Source organism: Mustela nigripes, chromosome 2 (assembly GCF_022355385.1).
Source record: "Mustela nigripes isolate SB6536 chromosome 2, MUSNIG.SB6536, whole genome shotgun sequence".
NCBI lineage: Eukaryota > Metazoa > Chordata > Mammalia > Carnivora > Mustelidae > Mustela > Mustela nigripes.
The window spans coordinates 38,319,708-38,342,207 of NC_081558.1; the positions used below are offsets into that span (position 1 = coordinate 38,319,708).

The following is a 22,500-nucleotide window of genomic DNA, read 5'->3' on the forward strand; positions in this document are numbered from 1 at the left end:
GCCCCCCCCCCCCCCCGGCCCCCACCCCCCACCCTGGAGAAGGGCAAGCTGTGCAGAGGACCCTGCTCTCACAGCCGCCGCCCTCACCAACCCCAGCAAACTGGGCCAATGCTGTGAGCTGCTTTCTTTTCTATTCGTGCTGGAAACGTGCCTTCATGACGCGTATTTGTGGACTAAGTGCTTTCAGTTGAGAGAGGCAGCCCTAGGATGGTGCAGAACTGAGAAGCCACGGGGGAGGGCTGGGGCCGACCTCCTCGGCGCCTTGGGCCTTCATCACGGACCAAGTGCAGCCACTGTCTGTATGAGCATCAGCCCACGCGACGGGTCAAGGAAATTAGTTGCGGGAAGGCTACTGCTCATAAACACAACAGCTTTTCAAATTCGGATGCTGCTAGGCCTAAGAATATCCCAACACAGGAAAGTCCTGGAGACCATTTGTATAAACTGTGCTGCGAGCCACCTGCCACTGTGTGATTACACTTCCTTCTCCTACTGTCACTGATCAGTGAGAAGTCACTGCTCACCGTGTACAGAGGAGCCGACTGAGGCTTGCGACTAAGGGAATAACTTGCCTCTATTCACAAACAGTCACACACACACACACACACACACACACACACACACACACACACACGCGTGCGATTCCAGGCTCTCTGTATAAGCATCTTATGCCCAGTTAGTGGGAAAAATAAACACCGGCCAGTTTCATTCCTCTGTATGCTCATTTTTGGAAAGGAAAGGAGTCCAGGGATAGCTTTAGTCCCTGCTTATAAATCATATTCAGTAAATATTGCTGAAAAAAACACAAGGCATCTGAAACTGAAATGACACAGACAAGGGCAGAACACTCATTTGCTGCCCCTCGACAAGCTTACCACCGAACACAGACCCTGGTCCAAGGGCAGTGTGTGGATCAACCACAAAGCAATTCTGAGGACTAACTCTACTTTTTGGCTTTTCTCTTCCATCTAAGGACAGCACCTAAACACTGTAACTTTCTTCAACACTTAATGAGAATTATAAATACAACGGCCTCAAGGAATTATGCCGGCCGCTTTCCTATTTTGTGCGGGAGGGCATCAAGTGTGCTGGGCTCCAAAAAAATCAAAACTCGTGTAAACGTTCAGCCAAGTACAAATCCATCTTGTGGTGCTCACACAGGAGAACGGACATGTCACGTGGTACTGTGTCATAAAATGTGGGAAGAATGGGACATCTGCAGCTTTTACCCAGGGTCCAAACCCCTGGGCTGTCCGTACCGAAAAAGCAACAGTGAAAAATAAAATCCTTCCAGGTTAGCACCACCCGCAGAGAAATACACGGTAGAATTTTCTGGAGGCTTCTGAACACAGGTAGCAAATGGAAATAAACACGAAGCCAGAAGAGAGCAGAGAGGGGGCTTACCAGGCTTGACAAATGACACCGTGATTCACACCCACTGCTGGGCTGTCTCTAATAAGCCACAGAGGAAGCAGCCAATCTCAGCTAATTACCAGATAAAAATGTATTGTAAGGGTTCTAATTAGGAGACGCGGATGGAGGTGATCTAATGATTAAATGCTGCATTCGAGTGACCCCACCATCAATGTGCAGTGGTGCAAGATGTCACTGGAATATTTTGTAGAAACAGTAATTTTACTTCGAGGAGGGGAGGCAGTAATATTTGTAATGATGGCTGTGAGGTAAACTAATTAAAAGACGGTTCCTACAGGAAGAGGGTGGCTGAGAGCAGCTGTGGCCATTCCACAACCAAGTGCCAAGTCTCCACAGAGGAACGGCAGTCAAGTGGAAAATTTCTGCCTGACCTCTGGCCTTGCTATTAATTTGTAGGAAAACTAATGACACATATACATATTCCCACAAAATTGTTCTAATTGCTAATTTGCCAAAGGAGCCCAGATTCCAAATTAAACACGACTGTGGTCCGTGAGGGAAGGAAGAACAAAAAGCTGTAAACTCCAAACAGAGGGGGCTTCGCCCGGCGAAACCATGTGAAGGCTGAACCAACAAGTTAATGAAATGTCAACCTCGTCAACGGCTATAGAAGTTTGTTAACTTTTAAACTTTTGTTTGATCATCACATGCTTGTCTTGAGGAGAAACCGTCTTCAGGGAGGAAGGTCACGAGGGAGAGAGAAGATGGGGCGTGGGGAAGGATTCAGAACAGGCTCTGTTCTGTGTTCAAACCAAACCGGCCCTTTTAAATTGAGGTCTCTCTGAAAACAGAGGGCTCTCTCCCTCTCCCTCCACACCCCCTCCCCCAAAAAAAGAGAAAGAAAAAAAATTAATTACAGACTTAGAATAGAAAAGCAAATCTGGACTGGTGTGGGTTTTGCTGTCATCTTGAAATATTCATCTTAATTGTAAACTATTAAATCTTCATATAATCATCAATTAGAAATGAAAGCATATGTACTTCGTGTTTCTGATCGTAGTTAAGGTTTTAAAAGATAATCCCCCCACCCCAGGGGCATGGAGCAGGAAGGGACTGGACTGGGTTTCTTTCCCTATTTTTCTTATTGTGTCTATTTTCTATTTAAAAAGAAGTTGCTATGTTTGGAAAAGTTAGCAACTCCGATATTTTCTACATGGCGAGTTTCCGTCATGTGATGATTTCAGCAAAGATAATCGCTTTGAGGGTCTGGCCAGAAGTTAAACTCTTCTGTCACTTGAGATTCCGTGTAGGGTTTTTCTTTTTTAAGTCTCTGTGAGCTCTTAACCACTGGCGTTCCCCCTGCTCACTTCCAGAAGGACTGTCGTGGGATCGTGCCCGTCCCGACGACCGGGACTCTGTCAGCTGCCTGATAATCTGCTGAGTCCTTTTCTAAAAGATTAATCTCCAGTTTTTAAACAGAAACCTCCTTCTTTTAAAGATGATGAGTCACTCACATTTTTAAAAAATAAACAAAGCGCTGATGTAAACCCCGGACAGAAACAGACTTGTCCTAAGTATTCCCATAAGAACTCCTTTTTATTTTTGTTTGCGCTCTTGCCTCATATGAAAACAGATTCTGAGAACAAAAGACAAACCTGAAACCCAAACACCGGGGCACCTAGTTGCTTAGTAGGGACTTTGAGGCTCACAGAACTCGTTTTTCTGCTCCTGGTGGGACGGCCCTAAGCGGGCTCCGGGCCTGCGTGAACGGCACACAGTGGCTAGACACGACTCACTGGCGTTCGGAGACGGCCGGCCTTCCTGCGGCCACGTCCGTGGGGAGGGACATCCGTGGGGAGGCTGGGCCGGGGCAGGGGGAGGCTGTGGTTTGGTCCTCCTCGAGCCTGGCCCTGGGACTGCCCTGCGCCAGGCGCTGCCATAGGGCAGTGAATGAGAAAGTGGGGGGCCGGGGATGTGTGCAGCGGGGAGAGGAGGAGGGGGGCTTCAGGAGAAACAGCACAGTAAAACAGCTTGTGTGTGCTGTGCTAGAGAATCTTTTATGACTGCCTAATATTGTTTCTCTAGGCCTAGAGCAAGGCTGCAAGCAGCCCAAAGGATCAGCCATTGCTTTAAGAGTTAAAAGACCCCTTTTGGGGGGGGGGGGACACTTTGTTTTTATAGTAGCTAAAAACTATTTCAAAACAGTCCTAATTGCTATGGTTGGAGGAAAAGAGAATGCGTAAGAAGGAAAATGTAATACTGCATCTTGCTTCAAATATCCAAGTTCCTGTAAGCGTTTTATAACATTTTCATAAAGGAGGATATACTACCTACACTATAATTACTTGCCCACCAAATCTGAAGGAATGTGGTTTTTCCAGGATCAAGAGAGGTTTCTGGTGCGCAGGAGTACCCTGAAGCCAGGCCTGCACCTCTCCTGTCCTCTGGGATTATAACATACGATTTATGGGATTTTCCTGACATGATGAGGAAGTCTTCTTAAAAAACCCTTTACAACTTAATAAAGCCCTAACACAGACATGCTTCTTTTTGTTGTTGTTGTTTTGTCTTCTGAGTTACGCTTCCCCTCCCTCCAAGGAGACAGCTTGGCAAATTCTCCACGGAGCAAGCATGGAGATACGAACCCCAAAGCAGTACGCTTGGTGTTTACTTTGAGAATGTTACCGAGTCTGGAACAAAAGAATATCCGTCTGTCTCATTAGGAGAGTTTACTCTAGTCTGATTTTTATGCTTCTCTTCCCATGGAAAAGAGTAGGATCTTTTAAACGCAAAGCAAATTTGGCCCTTCTCAATATATGCCAAGAAAGGCTTTTCCCCTTGGGGCACTTGGGTGGCTCAGTTGGTTAAGAGACTGCCTTAGGCTCAGGTCATGATCCCAGGGTTTTGGGATCGAATTCCACTTCAGGTTCCCTGTTCAGCGGGGAGTTGGCTTCTCCCTCTGACCCTCCCCGCTCTCATGCTCTCATTCTCTCTAATAAATAAAATTTAAAAAGGGGGGGCCCTGTGTGGCTCAGTCCTTAAGCATCTACCTTTGGCTCAGGTCAGGATCCCATGGCACCTTGCTCCAGGGGAACCCTGTTCTCCCTCTCCCACTCCCCCTGCTGGTGTTCCCCTTTTCTCGCTGTCTCTCTCTCTGTGTCAGATAAATTAAAAAAAGAAAAAAAAAATGGTTTTTCTCATTGTCCATACCCAAGAGCTAGAATATACAGCTGCTCTGGGAAACTCTGACACATCCTTTTCCATCCAGGGCCCAGGGTTCAGAAAATCAGAAGCTTATAAGTGAAATAAATTAAAAAAACGGAAAGCCTATTTTTTTATCTGATGCTGGCTGGTCCTTCGCCTCCTCCTTGTGACATGGCTTCCTCAGAGACACATGGACGCAAGTGCATCCTGTGAACCCAAGGAAAGATTCACAGATCTGACTCCTTTCCCTTTCTTCCCGTTCCTCTGGCACACCACGTCTCCCGGAACACCCGCTGCACATCGGCGGTTCCACGGACGCACGGCACGATCCACGCCGTGAGTGTGTGTCCCACCAGATTCTAGCACCTCGGGGGCGGGGGTGGGGCTCTCTTGTTTTACTGCTCTGTGTTTTTAGCAGCATCCTTCATAAATACTTGATGATGAAACACCTTGACATGAAACACAGGGATTGCCTTTCCAGAAATACTGTGCCATGTTGTGTCCTGGGTGTAATTCCAAAAGGAAAGGTTTTCTTGGGTGTGAAGACGTTTATGGCAAGTGCGCAGAGGAGCTGTTGAAGGTGTCTGGAGGACAGGAAGGCTCACCGATGCACATCCCTGGGCGGGCTGAGCTTAAAGTTACATCTAGAAACTCAGGACTGTCCTGAGGTGAGCGTATCCCCCAACGGCCCACATGGGAAGACGAGTTCCACAACAGGGTCCAGGGAATGCGACTATGAGCTGATCTAAGGACAGTCCGAGAAGGTTTTGGCAGTTTCTCTGATGCAATGAAAGAGGGACTGGTTGGATGACTGGATACAACAAATGACACTTACCACCCAAATGGCATTTAGTGAAAAGCAACGTTTACAGCAAAGCATTCTATCACTTAGTGACTAAGAATTTTAAAATAAACATGAAGTTCCTTTTAAACAGAAATGGAAAAAAGAAAAAAACATCATCAACTTACTGGCAAGGCTGTAACATGAGAGTCCCCATCTATGGTTAGATTTGAATTCTGGTTGACTGCTTATTTCAAATCAAAGATTCTAGAAGGACATACTGTGCATTCCATTATTTAAGGTGGAATAAATTAATTACAGGCAAAAAAGGAATCGTTGGCACCTTAGAAATGATCATCAGATAGCTCTGTATCCCTCAAGTTGAAAGACTCATGGGTCTGCTCAATGCGTGTGCCTTTTTATTTTCCCCCTTTTTGGGCAAGGAAAGTAAAAATTTATGCAAGACACTACACGTCTACCTTTTATAATTAATTTTCCAATGCCTAACCTATACGTATTTTAATAATTCCTGATTTATAAGATGGTATCTATAATAAAATTTTCTATTTTCCAATAAATGAAAAGAAGGCAGGTTCACTCTGGCAACAGAGTGTCACGCAATATCTGCTTGTCAGGCACCAATTTTTACTTCTTACATGTAAGTTAAAGGATAAGGAATTTATAATGCTGCCTGTGAAGGGAACCACTTTTCATACACAAATGTGATCTTTTTTTTTCCAAAGGGTAATACAACAGTACATTTACATAAACTAATCCAAACAATCTATGTATTTGACAATGGCAAACCTCACACAGACGGCCTATTGTTGGTTTACATCTTGGAGTTCTTTATATTGGCTTGTAGCGCTGCTCTAACTGTCAAAGGTTTGACTTGGACACTAAATAAATGGTTATAGAAGTGCTGTGCAGCGATATTGGACTTCTTTGCAAAAGAAAACCTGCTGTGTATGAATTCAAAAGCTATTAATTTTTCAGTCAAAAATATTCGTGCCTATTTCTTTTAATAAAGAAATACTGTGCTGAGCTACTAAGAGATAATGTTGACTAGTGGTAGAGAATTTTCAATAGAACAGTTAAAAATAAATTTAGTAGGAGGTCCCCTTCAAAGTTATAATTTTCTAGAATGTAAAACATTTTTTTTTTTTTTTTTAATACTAATCAAGACAAACCTTCCTTCCCTGTGCCTTTCCCCCGGGACTGCTTTTCCCTGTTTACTGGCTCCTTCCCACTGGTCCTTTCGGAGATTCCCAACAGTCCTTTCCTTTCCTGGCCTATGCAGGCTTACCTGCAGGGCGCTCTCTGCCAACACCCAGCCCCATCACTCACTGACTGCCCCTTGGGGTTTCACAACTCCTTCCCCACTTTTATCTCTCCTCCTTCTATCCAAGGAGCCCCATCACACAACGTGAGTCCATCCTAATGTCTGGAGTCTAAACATTGTTCTGTCACTGCTTTTAATCCACGGAGGAAGGAGGAGATAATCTCACCCTCCCCCTTATTACAGGTTTAAAGACTCAAACCTTCATCCTGGGGTGGGGGAGAATCTCCAACAAAAGCAACGTGAAGAGAGTTCAGAAGGCAATTGATGCCCTTCGCAACTGGCTGTGCCCACTGAAGAACTCCATATCAAGTCATTTCCTGATCTTACCAACTTGCCTTAACTGGGCTCCCATTAGTCACAAGGACCCTCCTTAAAAAGAGGGGCTGATGAGGGCAGCACAGATAGCAGAATGGACTACCGAACCCACAACACGGAATGACCTCAGTTTCTGTTTCCCCTTCTTTTTGGTAGCCTATACATTAGTCCTGTAGCCACTTGCTGCAAAACACATGGAAACCAGGGGCTCTTTCCTAGTAGAAATGGATGCACAAAGTGTTTAATGATTTTATGTCCTATATCTCAGTAATGTGTTCTGTTTCAGACATTAATTTTGTCTGCCAACTGCATCTTGGCAGGCTACCATATTTGCTGGGTTAATAGTCTGACTCCGTTTTATTTCTATCACCATAAATCATACATATATGGGTGTATGTTTGCTTTATTTATAGAAAAAAATCAGTCAAAACAGATAAACCAATACTTTGCCATTACGCCGCATCATTGCGTATTGATTAAAATTGCTGGTACTAACTATAGATCGTCAACGCTCAATTAATTTTCACACAGTGACTCCAAGCAAAATCAAATAAAGGCAGTGTACCTTTAAATTTTACAAATCTTAAAAATCAAGAAGCACAGCACTCTCTCCATGTTGAATAATCAGTGGAAGCTACTAAGAGATTTTTAGAAATATAAGTATATGAGAAATACAACTGTTAAAGCGATCAATTTATAGCAAGGAATGAGGCCCAAGACAGGATTTGGGGTTTAGAAACCATCCTTCTGCTTCGATATTAACTGTCTGTGCTTGGATGGCACTCTTCAAGGTTAAGGAAAAGGGAACAAGGCAAGAAGCAGGAGATTCCTAAAAGTTAAATGTAATTGCAGCATACCGTGTTTGGTCTCCTAACTGCAAAAGAGTAATATTCACTTTTAATTCTCTAGTAACCACTGGATGCCCTCCATAATTTTAGCCTCCAATTATTCCGAGAGTGTGTTTTGTTTCTTTCCTCTGTTACACTTACACCAGACTAGCCCTCACTCCCTTTCTCATACCCGCTGTGCCTCAGCTAACCCAGGCTGAAATGCCTTTTTCTCTTGACTCTGTGGTCTGCTGGTCTTTGTTCTGCTTTCCCACCGTTTAGAAAGGCTTCCACGCCCTCCCAGTGACCAGTCGTCCTCTACTGTCCTACCCTGCTAGAGCACCAGTCTTCTGTCTCAAAGAGCTAGTTGCTGGGCCCCATGGCCCAGGATCTGAATCATCCTCGATCTTCTTAAACACCCTGCACTCTGCCCTCTTCCTCCAAGGTACCCAGAAACAGTCAACTGAACTTAAGTCCTTCAATTTAAACAGCTGCCGGAGTACACTGTCCGGCCTCTGTTGCTCGGGGTGGGAAACAGCGAAGACATACTGTGGGGTTTCTGCCCTTGGTGGAGAGCTCGGTACTTACGGGTTGAGGGGCGGCTTTGGGTTCTGTAGACTTCACGTGCAGATGGGTCATCATGGCTTGCAGACGCTCTTTGTCTTTTGCAAGCTGGTGGGAAGGAAATGCTCTGTTATTTCTTTGAATACAGATGCATTACTATTTTAACATCCGAAAGGATACATATTCCAAATTAAACTACAGCACCACGGCACATGACAAAAATCTTTCTCATTGCTTCATCGTTTTGAAATGTACACAACCATTGCCAAGCTCGAAGCAACTGGAGGTGTCGGTGTGAGATTTCTCAACAGAAGACGCATGAGCTTTTAACTGGGAAGTTCTAGGCCTGCTGGCACCAAGGAGTCCCATAGAACACAGACAGCTAAAAGACAGAAACGTGAATCATGCCTATTAACCAATCTTATTCACGAACGAGCCAAAGGAAAGCGAGTGAGGTGGCTAACCCTCGTAAAATCCATCTTTTGTGGTTGGGGAAAAGCTCTTAGATGCACGGATGCAGTTGTGCAGAATTAACTTCATCCTTCTTAACAGTAGGCGTAGCTAAGCACAGTGCGGCTGAACAATACTGGTAGGGCAGGCACAAGGACAAGGGCTGACCAGGTCTCCTCTCCAAGTGAATGTAGAATTAAGCCTCATCATTCATGTATTCAGTATGTGAGTGCCTGCTATGTGCCAGTCTCTTCTTAACAAAAACTGGAAGTCATCTCACTGTACAAAAAATTACCTTTTGGAGAAACACAAGTTTCTAACCCAATGTACATGATTGCACTCAAAATACTACTAGACACTCCTTCTTTTTTGCTTGCCCTGAACTGTTTATCATGATGGTATTTTTGATAATTCAAGGGCAGCTGGGCACCGGGGATGCAGAATAATTGATTATAGGTGGTTTTGCTGTAAGCATCTTTGCCACACAACTAATTGGCCGTAGGACAATTTCACCATAAAAGATAGGATCATGACAAATGAGAGCGGGATGTTCCCGAAAAAGGACAAAATGAAACAGAAAATATGAATAACAAAATGAAACGGCTTCTCCATATAAAACATTTGAATCCATTCCAAAGTGTACAGTGCAGACTGATGGCAATCCAGCACAAGTAACGGGTTTTATTTTGTGAATTGTATCGAAGCACTTCACTTATCTTCCAATAATTCACAGAATCATACATTTTCTGATTGTTCTCATTCATTCCCATTTAGCCCAGCACTTTTTCCTTTACCTATACAATTCCTTCTGTCACTAAGGAGAGATACCCGTTTCCAAATACCAGAATACATGTTTGTAACTGAGCTCTGTATGGTGCCGTGAAGGCCTTCTACATGGTTGCTTGTTCTTGACATAGGGTCTCATGCTCAGGAAGAGACATTCCAAAGTTCTACAGGACATGTGGATTGGAAAATCTGGGCCACCATGTACACCATTATGAGGGCTACGATTTATATAATACAAACATGGAAGTACTTTGTCAATGAAGAAATGAAACCAAACTGTCAAACCAAAATGTCAACCAGTTATTATTATTTATTTTTAATTTCTTAGGGCAAAATTGCCTAAGGACAATTAGTTCCGTGGTGTAAATGACTGCGGCAGAGAGGTCTAGAGCAAAGACGCTTACAGCGAAAATACCAGACATGATAATAATTACCTCTGTAAGGTAAGTAGGAAGTAGATCTCTAAAAGATAAAGGTATAGTTAGGAGAAGAGCTGTGAAATTTGGGTAAAATATGGAAGAGATTAATGAATGAGTGAGTGACAAAGAGAAAGCGAATGAGAAAAGCAAGAGAGAGACAGAGAGAGTCTTAGAGTAGCACTTTTTTTTTTTTTTAAGAGTAGCGCTTTTATATACCATTTGTCCAAAATAATGTCTTTGAACTGGGGAAGGACTCATTTCTTCTATGTCATATAATTAACCTTAACTCTTTGATATAGCAAGTTTTGGGGGCACTTGGCTGACTCAGTTCATAGAGCGTGTGAAGAGTTCAGGGTTTGTGAATTAGAGCCCCATGTGGGGTGTACAGATTGCTTAAACAGAATCTTCTTTAAAAAAAAACAAATTTTATTTATTTGTTTCTTTATTTATTTTAGAGAGGGAGAGAGCGTGAACAGGGGGAGGGGAAGGGAGGAAGGGAGGAGAGAATCTCAAGCAGACTCCATGCTGAGCGTGGAGACTGACTCAAGGCTCCATCCCATGACCCTGAGATCATGACCTGAGCCAAAACTGAGGTTAGAGGCTCAACTGATTGCCCCAAAAATAAAGTCTTAAAAAAAAAATTAAAAAAAAGAAAAAAGAAATATGAATTTTTCCTAGGCCGAATTATTCCAAAATAAAAGTCAAACAGGACATTTTATGTTTATTCTTTTTTTTTTTTAAGATTTTATTTATTTATTTATTTTACAAAGAGAGAGAACGAGATCACAAGTAGACAGAGAGGCAGGCAGAGAGAGGGAAGCAGGCTCCCTGCTGAGCAGAGAGCCCGATGTGGGACTCGATCCCAGGACCCTGAGATCATGACCTGAGCCGAAGGCAGTGGCTTAACCCACTGAGCCACCCAGGCACCCAAACAGGACATTTTAAAATAAAGGTGTTTTCTAAGGGAAAAGGGGTGTTTCAGCATTTGGGGAAAGGCAGAGGAAAGGGAAAAGGTACGAAAGCAAGGGGAAAAAAGGCTTTGGGCTTATCCTGGCTGGATGACTCAGTCTCAAGCCGTATCACATTTGATTTTTTTTTTTTTTTCCTTTTTATTCCCTTGTGGTGCAGGGAGGAATAAATTAAGAAGAAGAAAAAAAGCCTTACAGTGTTAGCATTTATCTTTCAACAAACAGGAAATGAAAATGATACCATATTAGGAGCCACTTTACGTTATTCATCTTCTGTGCTTTAGTAAGTTATTGAACAGCCAAACTCAAAGATGCTCTGAACACATAATGCCAAAGGAATTTAGTTTTCCAAAGTGGCTCAGTTAAAACAATTAAAGTGTTCACAGTGGCATTCTTCTACGCCTATTTGTATTTCTGTAGTTATTCGGTTTTAGGTTTTTGATTTTTTTTGCCTTTTTTTTTCTTTTACTGTGTTTTAAGTTTTTAGATGTTAGAACCAAAATATTCTTAGAATTCTAAAAAATGCTTTGTCTTGAAAGTTATCATGAGGCAGAAGAAACGAAGGCATATCTATTATTCTTTTTAAAAAACAAGTAGCCTGCTGTACTGAACATTACAGATTAAAGGGTGAGAGGTGGTATTTACTTAAGAGTCTGATGAATATTAATTGTGACTTAATTTAGGGGTAAACACTGTTGATGTAGCAATTAACCAAGACCAAGGAGAAGGAAATCCAAATTCCCAGCATCAGAAGGAATCATCACCCCTATGTTCTTCCAGATGTCTACGATGCTGACATTTTACTGGTCAAATGTAACAACACAATGTCGCAAACACATACATAGAGTTTGTACACAAAGACACATCCATAAACCCTGGAGGTCACTGCCATGGAGACATTCTCTCACTTCTCCATGAGAATATTAATGTAAAATTCACTGTTTACTTTGAGAATTACCCAGGTTCCTTATTTTGCCTCACACTTAATTCTACCAGCCTGGCTCTGTAATAAAAGATGGGCAAGGTTACAGAAAAAAAGGAAAAATTCCAAGTTTCTGTTTTTGTTTGATCAGTGTAATATATTCTTGGATGGGTTCTGGATTTTTAACACCAGTTACAGCTCTAACTCTAACACAAACCCTTTTAACAATTAAAAAAAAAAAAAAAAAAACCTCACCTGCCAAATTCACTTTTTCTTGTTTTAGGCAAAAAGGCTTATCTTTTATACATACTGAAACCACATCCCCTCTCTCTGGGGCTGTCTTGCATTTTTAATATTCAGTGGCCCTTCAAAAAGCTTTTGCACTCATTATTACTTTTTCTGCCATCATTCCATGAGCTAAGCATCCCTATCCCTTTTCATGGCATCCTTTCATTATTTTAATAGGACAATACAAACATTTAATATTAGTAGGTATATATTCCAGCATTCCGTCATAAACTGAATTGCATGCAAAGCAAAGCAAAGGATGAGAAATGTACTCCAAAGGTCAACTAAAAATTTGCGTTGTCAAATTAAAACAATTTTTTATGTTGTGCTATCAGAAATTACTAAAAGCTTTCCTGGTGGATACGGGAGGGGTATCTGGTATGAAAGGAATGCCGACGGGCCCCACACTGAGGGGACCTGCTCGTACAATATTTGTTTATTAGCAGGTTTTTCTCCAATTCTGGAGGGAGACAGCAGAGTGAAAACGGATGAAGGTCGTAGGCACTGAAATCACACTATGCTACATTCAAATTCTGGCTCTCCAACTCTGAGCACATTATGTAACCTTTTCAAGTATTTAGTTTCTTCTTCTAAATATGGAATAATAATCTCTGAACGCTGAAGAGTTGTTTTGAGGATTAGATAAGTTCTTCACATAACAAGTTTAGCATAGAGCCTCGTGCTTCACGGATGCTCAGAAATATCTAACTTTCTTTAAAGGAAAGTTATATCAGTCTAGTCTATTTGGACTTCAGCTGGTTGAGTATGTGCTTGGAACCCAGGTCCACGGGACAGGATTTCAGTGGAGTGTGCAGTGGGCCTAGCTGGGGAGAGAATTTTGATGTTTTTGAAGAATGGAACAGAAATCATAGGAGAGATGTAGCCCATTGCTTATGGACTGATTTCCTTGGTGCTCGTGGTCTCTTTTCCCTCATCCTAGGCAAATGGTTTTTCTCCCCTTGGCTGATATAGGTCATCCCCTCTTCTATTAACCATGGCCTCAAATTAGGTTTTAGCCCGTCTGGGGTGTGAAAGGCGGGAACCCGTGTATCCTGTGTATCGCTCCGGACACACTGATAACCGCCAACGGCAAGGAGCTCCATTCAACATTTTCAAAGATAAAAACTGAGGAGATTAAACTCATTCTTTTAGCAGAGAATAGGGAACACGGTTTTAGGTTCATTTAACATAATCACTTTATATGTTGTCTGGAGGACTAATCATTTTAAGCCCAATTTGGCGGTTCTCACTTGTGAGAAACAGAATCTGAAATAAATGAAGGATTCTGGATGCGTAAAAACGTTTGAATTACTGAGGACGGATGAGAAGAACGGACCAAGTGACTCATTTGATTGCACAGAGGCAAAGACTGTTGTGGCTACTTCAAATCCTCTCCTTCTCCTCTTGTGTTTCACAGTTGGGGAAACTGAGGCTGCAAGAGTGAACTCACCTAAGATTGCAGAGCTGGGAAGGGGCAGAAGTAAGACTAGAATTCTAGTTGCGGGACGCCTGGTCAGACTTTCCCCCTCTGGTGTGACTGCAAGAGCCACCTGGGATGCGAACTGAAAACACCAATGTTTCCCACTCCTTCCACCCCCCCCCACGCTGAACCACCGCCGCAGAAGCTCCAAGGCAGGGGGAGATACCGAGCTTCAGCAGGCCCCCCAAGGAGGGGCATGTAAGCCAGGAGTATTCCCAGACAAGGACAGTCCCCAATTTAATTGACCTAGGTATCACCTAAGCTTGCTAATAAGCCTAACATGCTTATTAGCATGTTAGGGGATGTGGGAGTAAACATTTTAATAAGGATCCCACGTGTCCAGGTTTAATGCGTTGGTTTTGGGAATCAAGACTCTGCCATTGACTGAATAAGTCTTCACAGCAGCTGTCTCATTTTATATATGGTGAGGACCCAAACGCAACTGATAGAGGCAGATGCACACCTGTTTCATGGGTCTCTAAAGTACGTATGATCTTAAGAAAAACGAGAAAAAAAAAAAACCAAACCGCGATTTGGAAGGAGGGGCGATGAAATTCTTCTACCTAACTGAGTATTTACCAAAGGGTTCTTTTTGACCCACTTATCAAACTCTGGTCATTCACATGCCTTCCCAGCTCAGTGCCAGTGAAAACTTGGAAATGATTTCTTTCACACAACTGCGGCTCTCAGGTGGTAGGCAACCTATGGTTCATTTCACCCCAATGGAAGAATTTCCCTACTTTTTATTGTATTCTGTCACCGTCTCAACATTCCTTACGTGTTATTATTAAAGACTCTCTTGACATTTAAAGCAGACGCACACTAATACTCAGTCATAGTCTAGGAATTCTAATGCTCCCAGAGTTAAGCAGGATTTTAAATTATGAAAAATAAGTGTCTTGGTTTTCAAAGAGGGACGTGGAAGTGAGAAACCCAGAGACCCTCTCTTCTTTTTCTTGGCTCTAGTCACAAAGCAGTGACACTAGGCAGCGATGATGCCATCAGGCCGTCTTCCCCACATGCTCTGAGCTGACTCAGGGAGAGTCGGGAGGCTCCGGGGGGCAGACCGCTGCTGGGAAGAACTGTCCTGAGTGTCGCCTTTGCTGGGGTTAGGCCCAAAGTGGGACATGTTACAGAGAATATATTTGCAGAAGTCCAGGAAGCTGGTGTGATTACCAACAGCACCGCTAATGGCAGAGTAATCACACGTGAAGTTCCCGCAGTAATTGATCTGTGTTAGGCTTAATGTCCCTCTCTGCTATTGAAACGTGCGCACTTTTCGCCCTGCTGATGTTTTCTTGGAGCGTACAGTTCCTGCTGTGGATGATTTAGAAAACTTCCAAGGGATTCCTGTGTCACCGAGGTGCAGCCCCGCCTGGCTGCCATGGGTTGCTGAGGAGGGAGCTCTAAGAGGCAGAGAAAGGCTTGGCTTCCCCAGTCTGGTTGTAAAACCAGTGGTGCGCAACGCCTGCATGTCAGACGCAGACCCTCAGCGAACCAGGATGACCCTGCGTGAAAACTGCAAGGCAGCAGCGTCACCAAAGGAGGCGTATGCTACACAAGCTGGACTAGACCCCTGAGCGTTGCCCAGTATCTCCATCGGCTTTGAACAACCGAATTAGAACTTCTACACTCCAGTTTCCTCATCTGGAAGAGGAGAGACACAGAGAATTCTTTCTTTCACTCTAAGGGCCAGTAACTCATCCTCGGTGACTTAGGAACACCTTTACACAGGAGAAGAAAAGCACATGCTCATTAGATGTCTGATTTCCAAGAGTTCTATTTTCTGTTAAAAAAATGACTCTTGGGGAGCCTGGATGGCTCAGTGGGTTAAAGCCTCTGCTTTCGGCTCAGGTCATAATCTCAGGGTCCTGGGATCGAGCCCCACATCAGGCTCTCTGCTTGGCGGGGAGCCTGCTTCCCCTCGGCCTACTTGTGATCTCTCTCTGTCAAATAAATAAATAAAACCTTAAAAAAAAAATGACCCTTAACAATTGAGGAATTCGGGAAGCATCTACTCACGGGGAGGTTGTGAGGATTCCGTGAAACCGGGGGTAGGAAGCACTGAGCACACGGCCTTGGCAGAGTAGAAACTCACTAAATACCCTTTCGATGGCTTCCCAGTCCCTTTATAAATTATAAACAGAACAGGGGGCGTTAAACCGCTCTCTTCCAAAGCCACTGGATTCAAAGTGATCATGTTGGTGAACAATTCATTCCATTTTGCCAGGTACTTTCCCAGTTTTGAAACTGGAAATCCCAAGTCCCAGGAAGGCCAACTGTGAAGTCTAGTCCCCCTGTTCCTTGAGGACCAGAGAGGTGGACTGAAGAAAGAACATCCCTTCTTCTATCCTCCCTCACACTACGATCAAGGCCAATGCTTACTGGGCTCTCCTGGCCTGGAAGGTACTTGCCGCTGCCCCTTGCCGAGTCCGCCCTGCCATGCCTCCTTTGCTTCCTCTTATGAACCCCGCCTGGTGTGGAGAGGCAGGCTAGTCTTCCCTCCCTGCGAGGCTGCACACATGGGAAGGAAGAGGCTGTCTTGCTTATCTCTATCCAGTGTTCCGAATACAACAGGATGCTGATAAATGGTAACCGAATGGAATCAACCAAATGGAATCAACCTAGCCACGAAGACAGCTGGTATGCCGCCTCACTCACAGCTTACTAGCTGAGGCAGTTCAGGAGCATTTCCTACCTGAGGAGCCCAGGTAAGTAGGTCCATATGCATGTAAGTCCTCTGGGCACCCTGGCTGGTGCTGGAGTGTGAAAGAAGCTTCCGGTGCTTCCTTACCAACCTGCCCATGGTATATGAGTGGGCCATTCTTAATCTCAACCTATTTCCGCATCCTGAGTCTGCGGTAACTCTGTCTCATGTGTGTGTGTGTGTGTGTGTGTGTGTGTGTGTACGCATGTGCGCACATTTCATGACCTATGTAAGACCATGCATGTTGGTTGTGGGAACATCACGCCCCTCCAGTTCTAACCTATCCTCTTGAATGCACAGCATCCAGAAAAATCTGGATCTAAAAAGCAGAATCTAAAAAGAAGAATCTGGATCTAGAAAGCATCTAAGAGATAAAATCTTAAAATACATGCCCTCACCTCAAAAAGCCATGTCCTTTGCCCAAAGGATTACTATGGTGTCCATCTATCTTGAGGTTAGGTGTGTATTATGTACAAGCACGCAAACAAATTCTCTACAAGGGTGGGCTTCCAGGTAGTAGATGGGGTTAATCACCATTGAATCCATTGCTAAAATGTCAAAGATTACAACTGTCTTCGTAACAGTGAAATGTGGTTAGAAATATTCTGGAAGGTTCAGAATGCCCACTAGGATGTCTTCTTGACCCCTCTTCCCTCTGAGACCAGTAACAGGGAGCAACACAAGAAGTGAATTAAGCATTCTGTTAACAAGCTCCACATAATGAGTCCACTGCTAGGAAAACATGCATTATATATCGTGGTAGCTTCCCACAAAATTAACAATACGAATGCATTTCACACTCAATGCTGACCGTATAGGCCTAAGTCAGACTCCGTAGCCCATCATCTTGATTTCTGGCTGGTTGCCTTATCTCTCAACACTGGAACCATGGAAGGCTTTTCATGTGATTCAAGTATAGCATTGCATAGGTAACACCAAGAAAGGAAATTTCTCGAGCCAGGATCCCCTGAGGCCAACAATGGTTATTAAAATTATTTTTCGCCCAATTCTTTAGGAGGGGTTCATTAGAGGTAAGAAACAAAAGGACCTTCTGTTTTGGGTCAGAGGGAGGGATTCTGGGATGTAGATCTGGGGGGACTAGAAATGGACAGCCCTCAAGTGGCTTTCCTTCCTAATGGTCATGTCTGATGCTGGCTGATGAAGCCCTGCAGAATTCTCCCATAGAACCCTTCTGCAATGATGTTCCAGGGTAGACATAATGAACCTCCCTAGATCTATGATGTTAAGATCCAACTGGAGCTTATTGGGATTATTTTTCTACAGGGGGCACTAGTGTGACTTTGCTTCCAGACAGAAACACCAGAGGTCTAAGTACTGTTGTACAGAGAAAGGCCTGTTGAGTCTGCGTGGTGGGGAAGACTGCTCCTCCAACAATACAGGGAACAGCCTTGGTGAACGATTCCAACTTTGACGGCTCTTTTCTGTAGTGCTCAGTTGTGCAAATGTTTTTCCGATTCAAGTTAATGAACTGGAATTCTGTAATATACTTGGGAGGTTCCGGTAATTCCTGTTCTGGGGAATGTCTTCTTGAAGGGCAAACCGAAGGAGCCTTGGGGTTGGTCATGCCCAGGGCATCCGAATGGAGGAATGGAGGAGGTGATTCGTCCGTGTGCTGTGGAGGGAATGGGGGGGATGATGCCAAGGGGAAATAAGAGAAAGGCTGTTCAAGCATAAGAACACCTCTTCAAAGTATTCTTGGCTACTGCAGGGACCTGGTTTCCCCAACACCTCAGGTCCTATGGGCATAGCGACTGTTTGTTAAGTCAATTAAAAAGTACATTTCCAGACATGGGTACAAGAAATGGCAAATGTGACAGGATAAACATGGAAATGCTGACATCAGAGGAAGGGGAAGCCCACAGGTAGGATGGCTGGTGGGTCTAAGTATACCCTGTCCCAGACTGTCCCACAATGTGCCAGATCTACAGCCCAAAGGCTCTCCATCTAATCCTGACCTCTCAGCTCTGGCTCAGGGCGTGGGTTTGCCAACAACTAAATTCATCGGCTTGAATAATCCCTAATGGGTGAAATCAGATTTGGCCCCTCTCTAGCAGTGAAACTCTCTTTTGAGCGTGTTTCTAGTGTTTTCAAGAACCCATCAGTATCAGCTAGCACTACCCAAGGAGGGGACAGTGCCACTAGAAAATTACTTACCTACACTGTGTTTTTCCTCTAAAATGTAAGAACCAGGGAGGCAACCTTAACCATTTTGCTCACTCTCGCAACCCTTTACTGACCTCAGTGAGGTTCCTGCTATGTCACAGGCTCTGGGTGATGTGTGCTAAATGAATCGGGAAGATAAATGGATGAATGAATGAATGAATAGCTGTCAGCCTGCTTTTCCATGATCCCCCAGGTAGACAAGTACTTGTTACATGAAACCGCTGTTGGGGAAACCTGACCAATGCGGTGACTAGAATGGTTTTATACACCAAGGCAAAGAAGGACTAGGGAAGAAGGGTTCACAGACCTTCAGATAGCAAGGAGCCTAAGAGAACAAGTTGCTATTATATAAAATGATGTAAATGGTTTTTTTTTTAAACCTCTGGAGCAGGGGTTGTTTGGCAAACCTCGGTAGCAGCCAGCCAGATAGTAAATATTTTCAGCTTGGCAGACCATAAGTGACTCTGGTGCAAAGACTTGACTTTTCTACTGTAATGCTGAAGCAGCCATGGTCATAGACGAAGCGTCAAGGAATGGGCGTGATCGTGTTCCAAGGCAGCCTTAGGTATGGACACTGGCATCTGAATCTCACATGTTTTATCCTTCTTTTGATAACCCTCCCTGCCCACACCCCCCCGTCCCACTATTCAAAATTTAAGGACCTTTCTTAGATCTCAGGACTGGGCTGCCGACCTGCAGTTTGGCAACTCCGTTCTTGACAAGCATTGTGTGATCACTTCGGCAACTCCCTCTGCCTTGACGACACCAAACCCTTCAGAATGAGCCTGGCCCTTCCTCTGTGAAAGCAAACTCTCAGACAAAAACAATACGAGGAATACCGCAGGTAACGACCCCATGCTGACTTCCGGCCGGATGGTCTCCTCTGGTCCCTATCACAAATTGAAAACCCTGCCTTCAGTTTGATTTAGGGCTGAAGGATGAAGGGAAATCCATGAATAAATAAAATCCACAAATAATCAAAGAATCCTCCTAACGGCCTGCAATGCTCCCAGACCACACTCACCAAAAAACAACACTAAAGCTGCCAGGAGAGAATCACTTGACTTACTGATGGTCTGACTCCTTTCCTTCTCTGGGGAGAGTGAGGAGCAATGAGTCAAGTCAATAATCAGTTCCTCAGTAATGAACAGTGGCCCCACACTCTCCAGTCTGGAGTCTGGGACATCTACTTGGGCAAACCGTGACACTGTGAAACACTTTATTCTAACTGAATGTTGAGAATTTAATTTTATCAACTAAACAAATGCAAGAACTTGCATCGCTGTATAACCACCAATACATAAAGATTTTAGGTAGCAAGAGCCATAAAGTTTGTTCTGTTGGAACCAGTTTTTCAAGGGCTTACTACACATCAGTCTGAAGTGAACTTTGGCGGGGAAGGGGGTGTGGGGGGGGTCAATAACGCTACTGTTTTCCTTCTGAAGAAACATGCTAAATTTAAAGATGTTTCCAAAGACTTACGTAAAAATTTGGGGATTTTATGATGTGCCCTTTGCCTGTATGAATCTCTTACTGTTCTAGTAAGTTCATCTCTGTAGTCTGAATGGAAAAATATTAACTAGCTAAGGAAAATAACTTTTGAGACCATCTTACTAAAAAAATGTAATTTGTCCTATAAGATGATAACTAATTAAAAAAAATCCTTTCTATCCTGAAAAGTCACAACAAAAAGTTTAAGTGTGTTTTGGCTGATTTTTCTCTGCAACTATTTGAAGCTGTAAATGACTTAACTCAGTAAAATTCCAAATGTAATTATCTTCTGTACTTAGCCTAGGGCTCTCCATATATCTCGGCATTGCTGTCTTGCATACAAAATAGGCTTTTCGATGGCTGGTAACAATATAATGTACAACATTGTTTTAATTTCCCCTAGTCGGCTAACCTCTTGCCTACACTAAACCAGCCAGAGGAAGAAGCCACAGTGAGTCATCAAGCACTCAAAAGCATTTTGGAACTCGGTTGCATAAATGGGGTTTTGCAGGGTCAGGCTTTTGCAATTGTACATTTTAATAATCTCCATTTCTGACCCAATTTTTACTTTTTAGAAACTAATTTTCTATTAATTATACCAAGAACGAAATTGTTAAAATATGGTGGTTCATCAACAAGTGACACCAGGAAGTGGAACCCACATTAAAGAATGCCCCCCCATCCCTCCTCACAACTGTGAGCCACAGGAAAAGAGGCAGAAGTTTATTTTCTATAGTCACAAAACACATTCAACATGGCCCCAAGGACTGCCAAATATAAGATTTCATATCTCCATACACATATATATACATATGTATATAAGATATATGTATACATACTATATATATGTATATTATGTATCTGAATACATGTTTGCATGTGTGTGCATCTGAGTGCATATTTAAAAATGTCTGCACTGAACTCTTGGTTCTCAGAGAGAGAAGGGGACAAGTCAACACGGGGAAGAAATCCACGTGCAGCTTCTATGTTAACTTACAGCAGCACGGTCAAGTGTGTGCGTGGGGACGTGTCTGTGTGTGTAGGCATGCATGTGTGTGTGTACTTGCTGCTGACACTCGCGTGTGCTTTCCCCCCCCGCCCCCATTCTCTCTCAGCCTCTCTCCCTGGCACGGCTCCCTAACTCCAGGTTAGCAACATTGGCAACCCGGGGGACTTAAATTCACAACACACTAAGTTTTTAAGTTTTTTAACTTAGAACGTTTTCCATTTGGAGAAGACACAAGGGAGGGGGAGTGAGAGGGAGCGAGAGAGACGGAAAGCTCACAGAGGCAGCGGGCAGTCGGAGGCAGACACAGAGAGAGGCACAGAACTTCGGAACGCCTGAGCAGCAGCTCTCGAGGAGCAGCTAAAGGTGACCTTTCCCCGAAGAGTGAAAAGGGAAGAGAAAAAGAAAAAGGACAACAACCAGTTTGGGACCTTCCATTCAATAATGAGTACACAGGAACTCATTTCAGAACACTACCGAAATGAGGAATTTGAGGAATACTGAGGGAATATTAAAAATAAATGTGGCTTTACCTGTAGCTCTAACTGCTGTACAACCTGCATTTGTACTCTACATTGAGCTGTACTTCTATCGTCCAGCGCATGCTCACTGTTGAGATGTCTGCAACAATACATAGAAAATCATTAAGTGAAATGGAGACACAAAAAGGAAAATATAAGTTACCAGGATGTTTCAGCATCAACTAGGCCGTGGGTCTAGTTCACAGCGGACAGTCGTCGACGTGTGCCCGGCCTGCCCTTCTCCATCCCCACCACTGAACACTGGCATTCCGTGTAATTTAGTCCATGGTTAGGACCCAAATCAGAGTCTTCCAGGAAGGAGTTCTGCAGGGCCTCGAGAGATAACCATTTACACGTAAATAAAATAAAATTCAAGCAATTAAGTCGAGGTGGCTTCTTAAGACCCCCTCGATGAGTAGATACCTAAGGAAGGGACCGCCGGCTAGTTCGGAAGCCTAATTTGGATGGGGCCGGATAGAAGCGCGGGTTCACAAGAACACTGATTTTATGTAACGGAGGACACGCCCTTTTACTGAAATGCATTAACCTGGACGACTGATACGGCAAAGGCTGGAAGAGTAGCATTAAACGTAGGGAATCTGAACCACGAACCTACACGTGCAAATTATGTACCAGCGAGAGAAAATAAAATGCAGACAATTATTGAAAAAGAAAACTCTGCCTGGGTTCTTTACTGTTAATGATCGGGTGGTCCAGTTCCTAGACGATTCAGGCCACATGCTGAGGATGCCTGTCTTGTGGTCCTTTTACTATTTATTAGATTTTCCAACAGGGAAAAGGCTAACAAATTGAAATTTCAATCCGTTTTACCATACCCAGGAGCTCTGGTAATCAGAGGGCTGAATCAAAG

The 22,500-nt window shown here is 43.8% G+C and overlaps 1 protein-coding gene across 10 annotated transcripts in view; it reads right to left on the reverse strand.

Annotated features, from left to right (window-relative positions):
• FOXP1 (forkhead box P1) overlaps window positions 1-22,500 on the reverse strand; it is a 685,031-nt gene that overhangs the window by 23,448 nt on the left and 639,083 nt on the right. For all 10 annotated transcript variants that reach the window (XM_059390157.1, XM_059390158.1, XM_059390154.1 and 7 more), the window contains 2 exons: window positions 21,642-21,729; window positions 8,432-8,515 (listed from right to left, as the gene is read on the reverse strand). In XM_059390157.1, coding sequence (XP_059246140.1) covers window positions 8,432-8,515; window positions 21,642-21,729 — 172 coding nt within the window. The remainder of the gene's footprint in view (window positions 1-8,431; window positions 8,516-21,641; window positions 21,730-22,500) is intronic.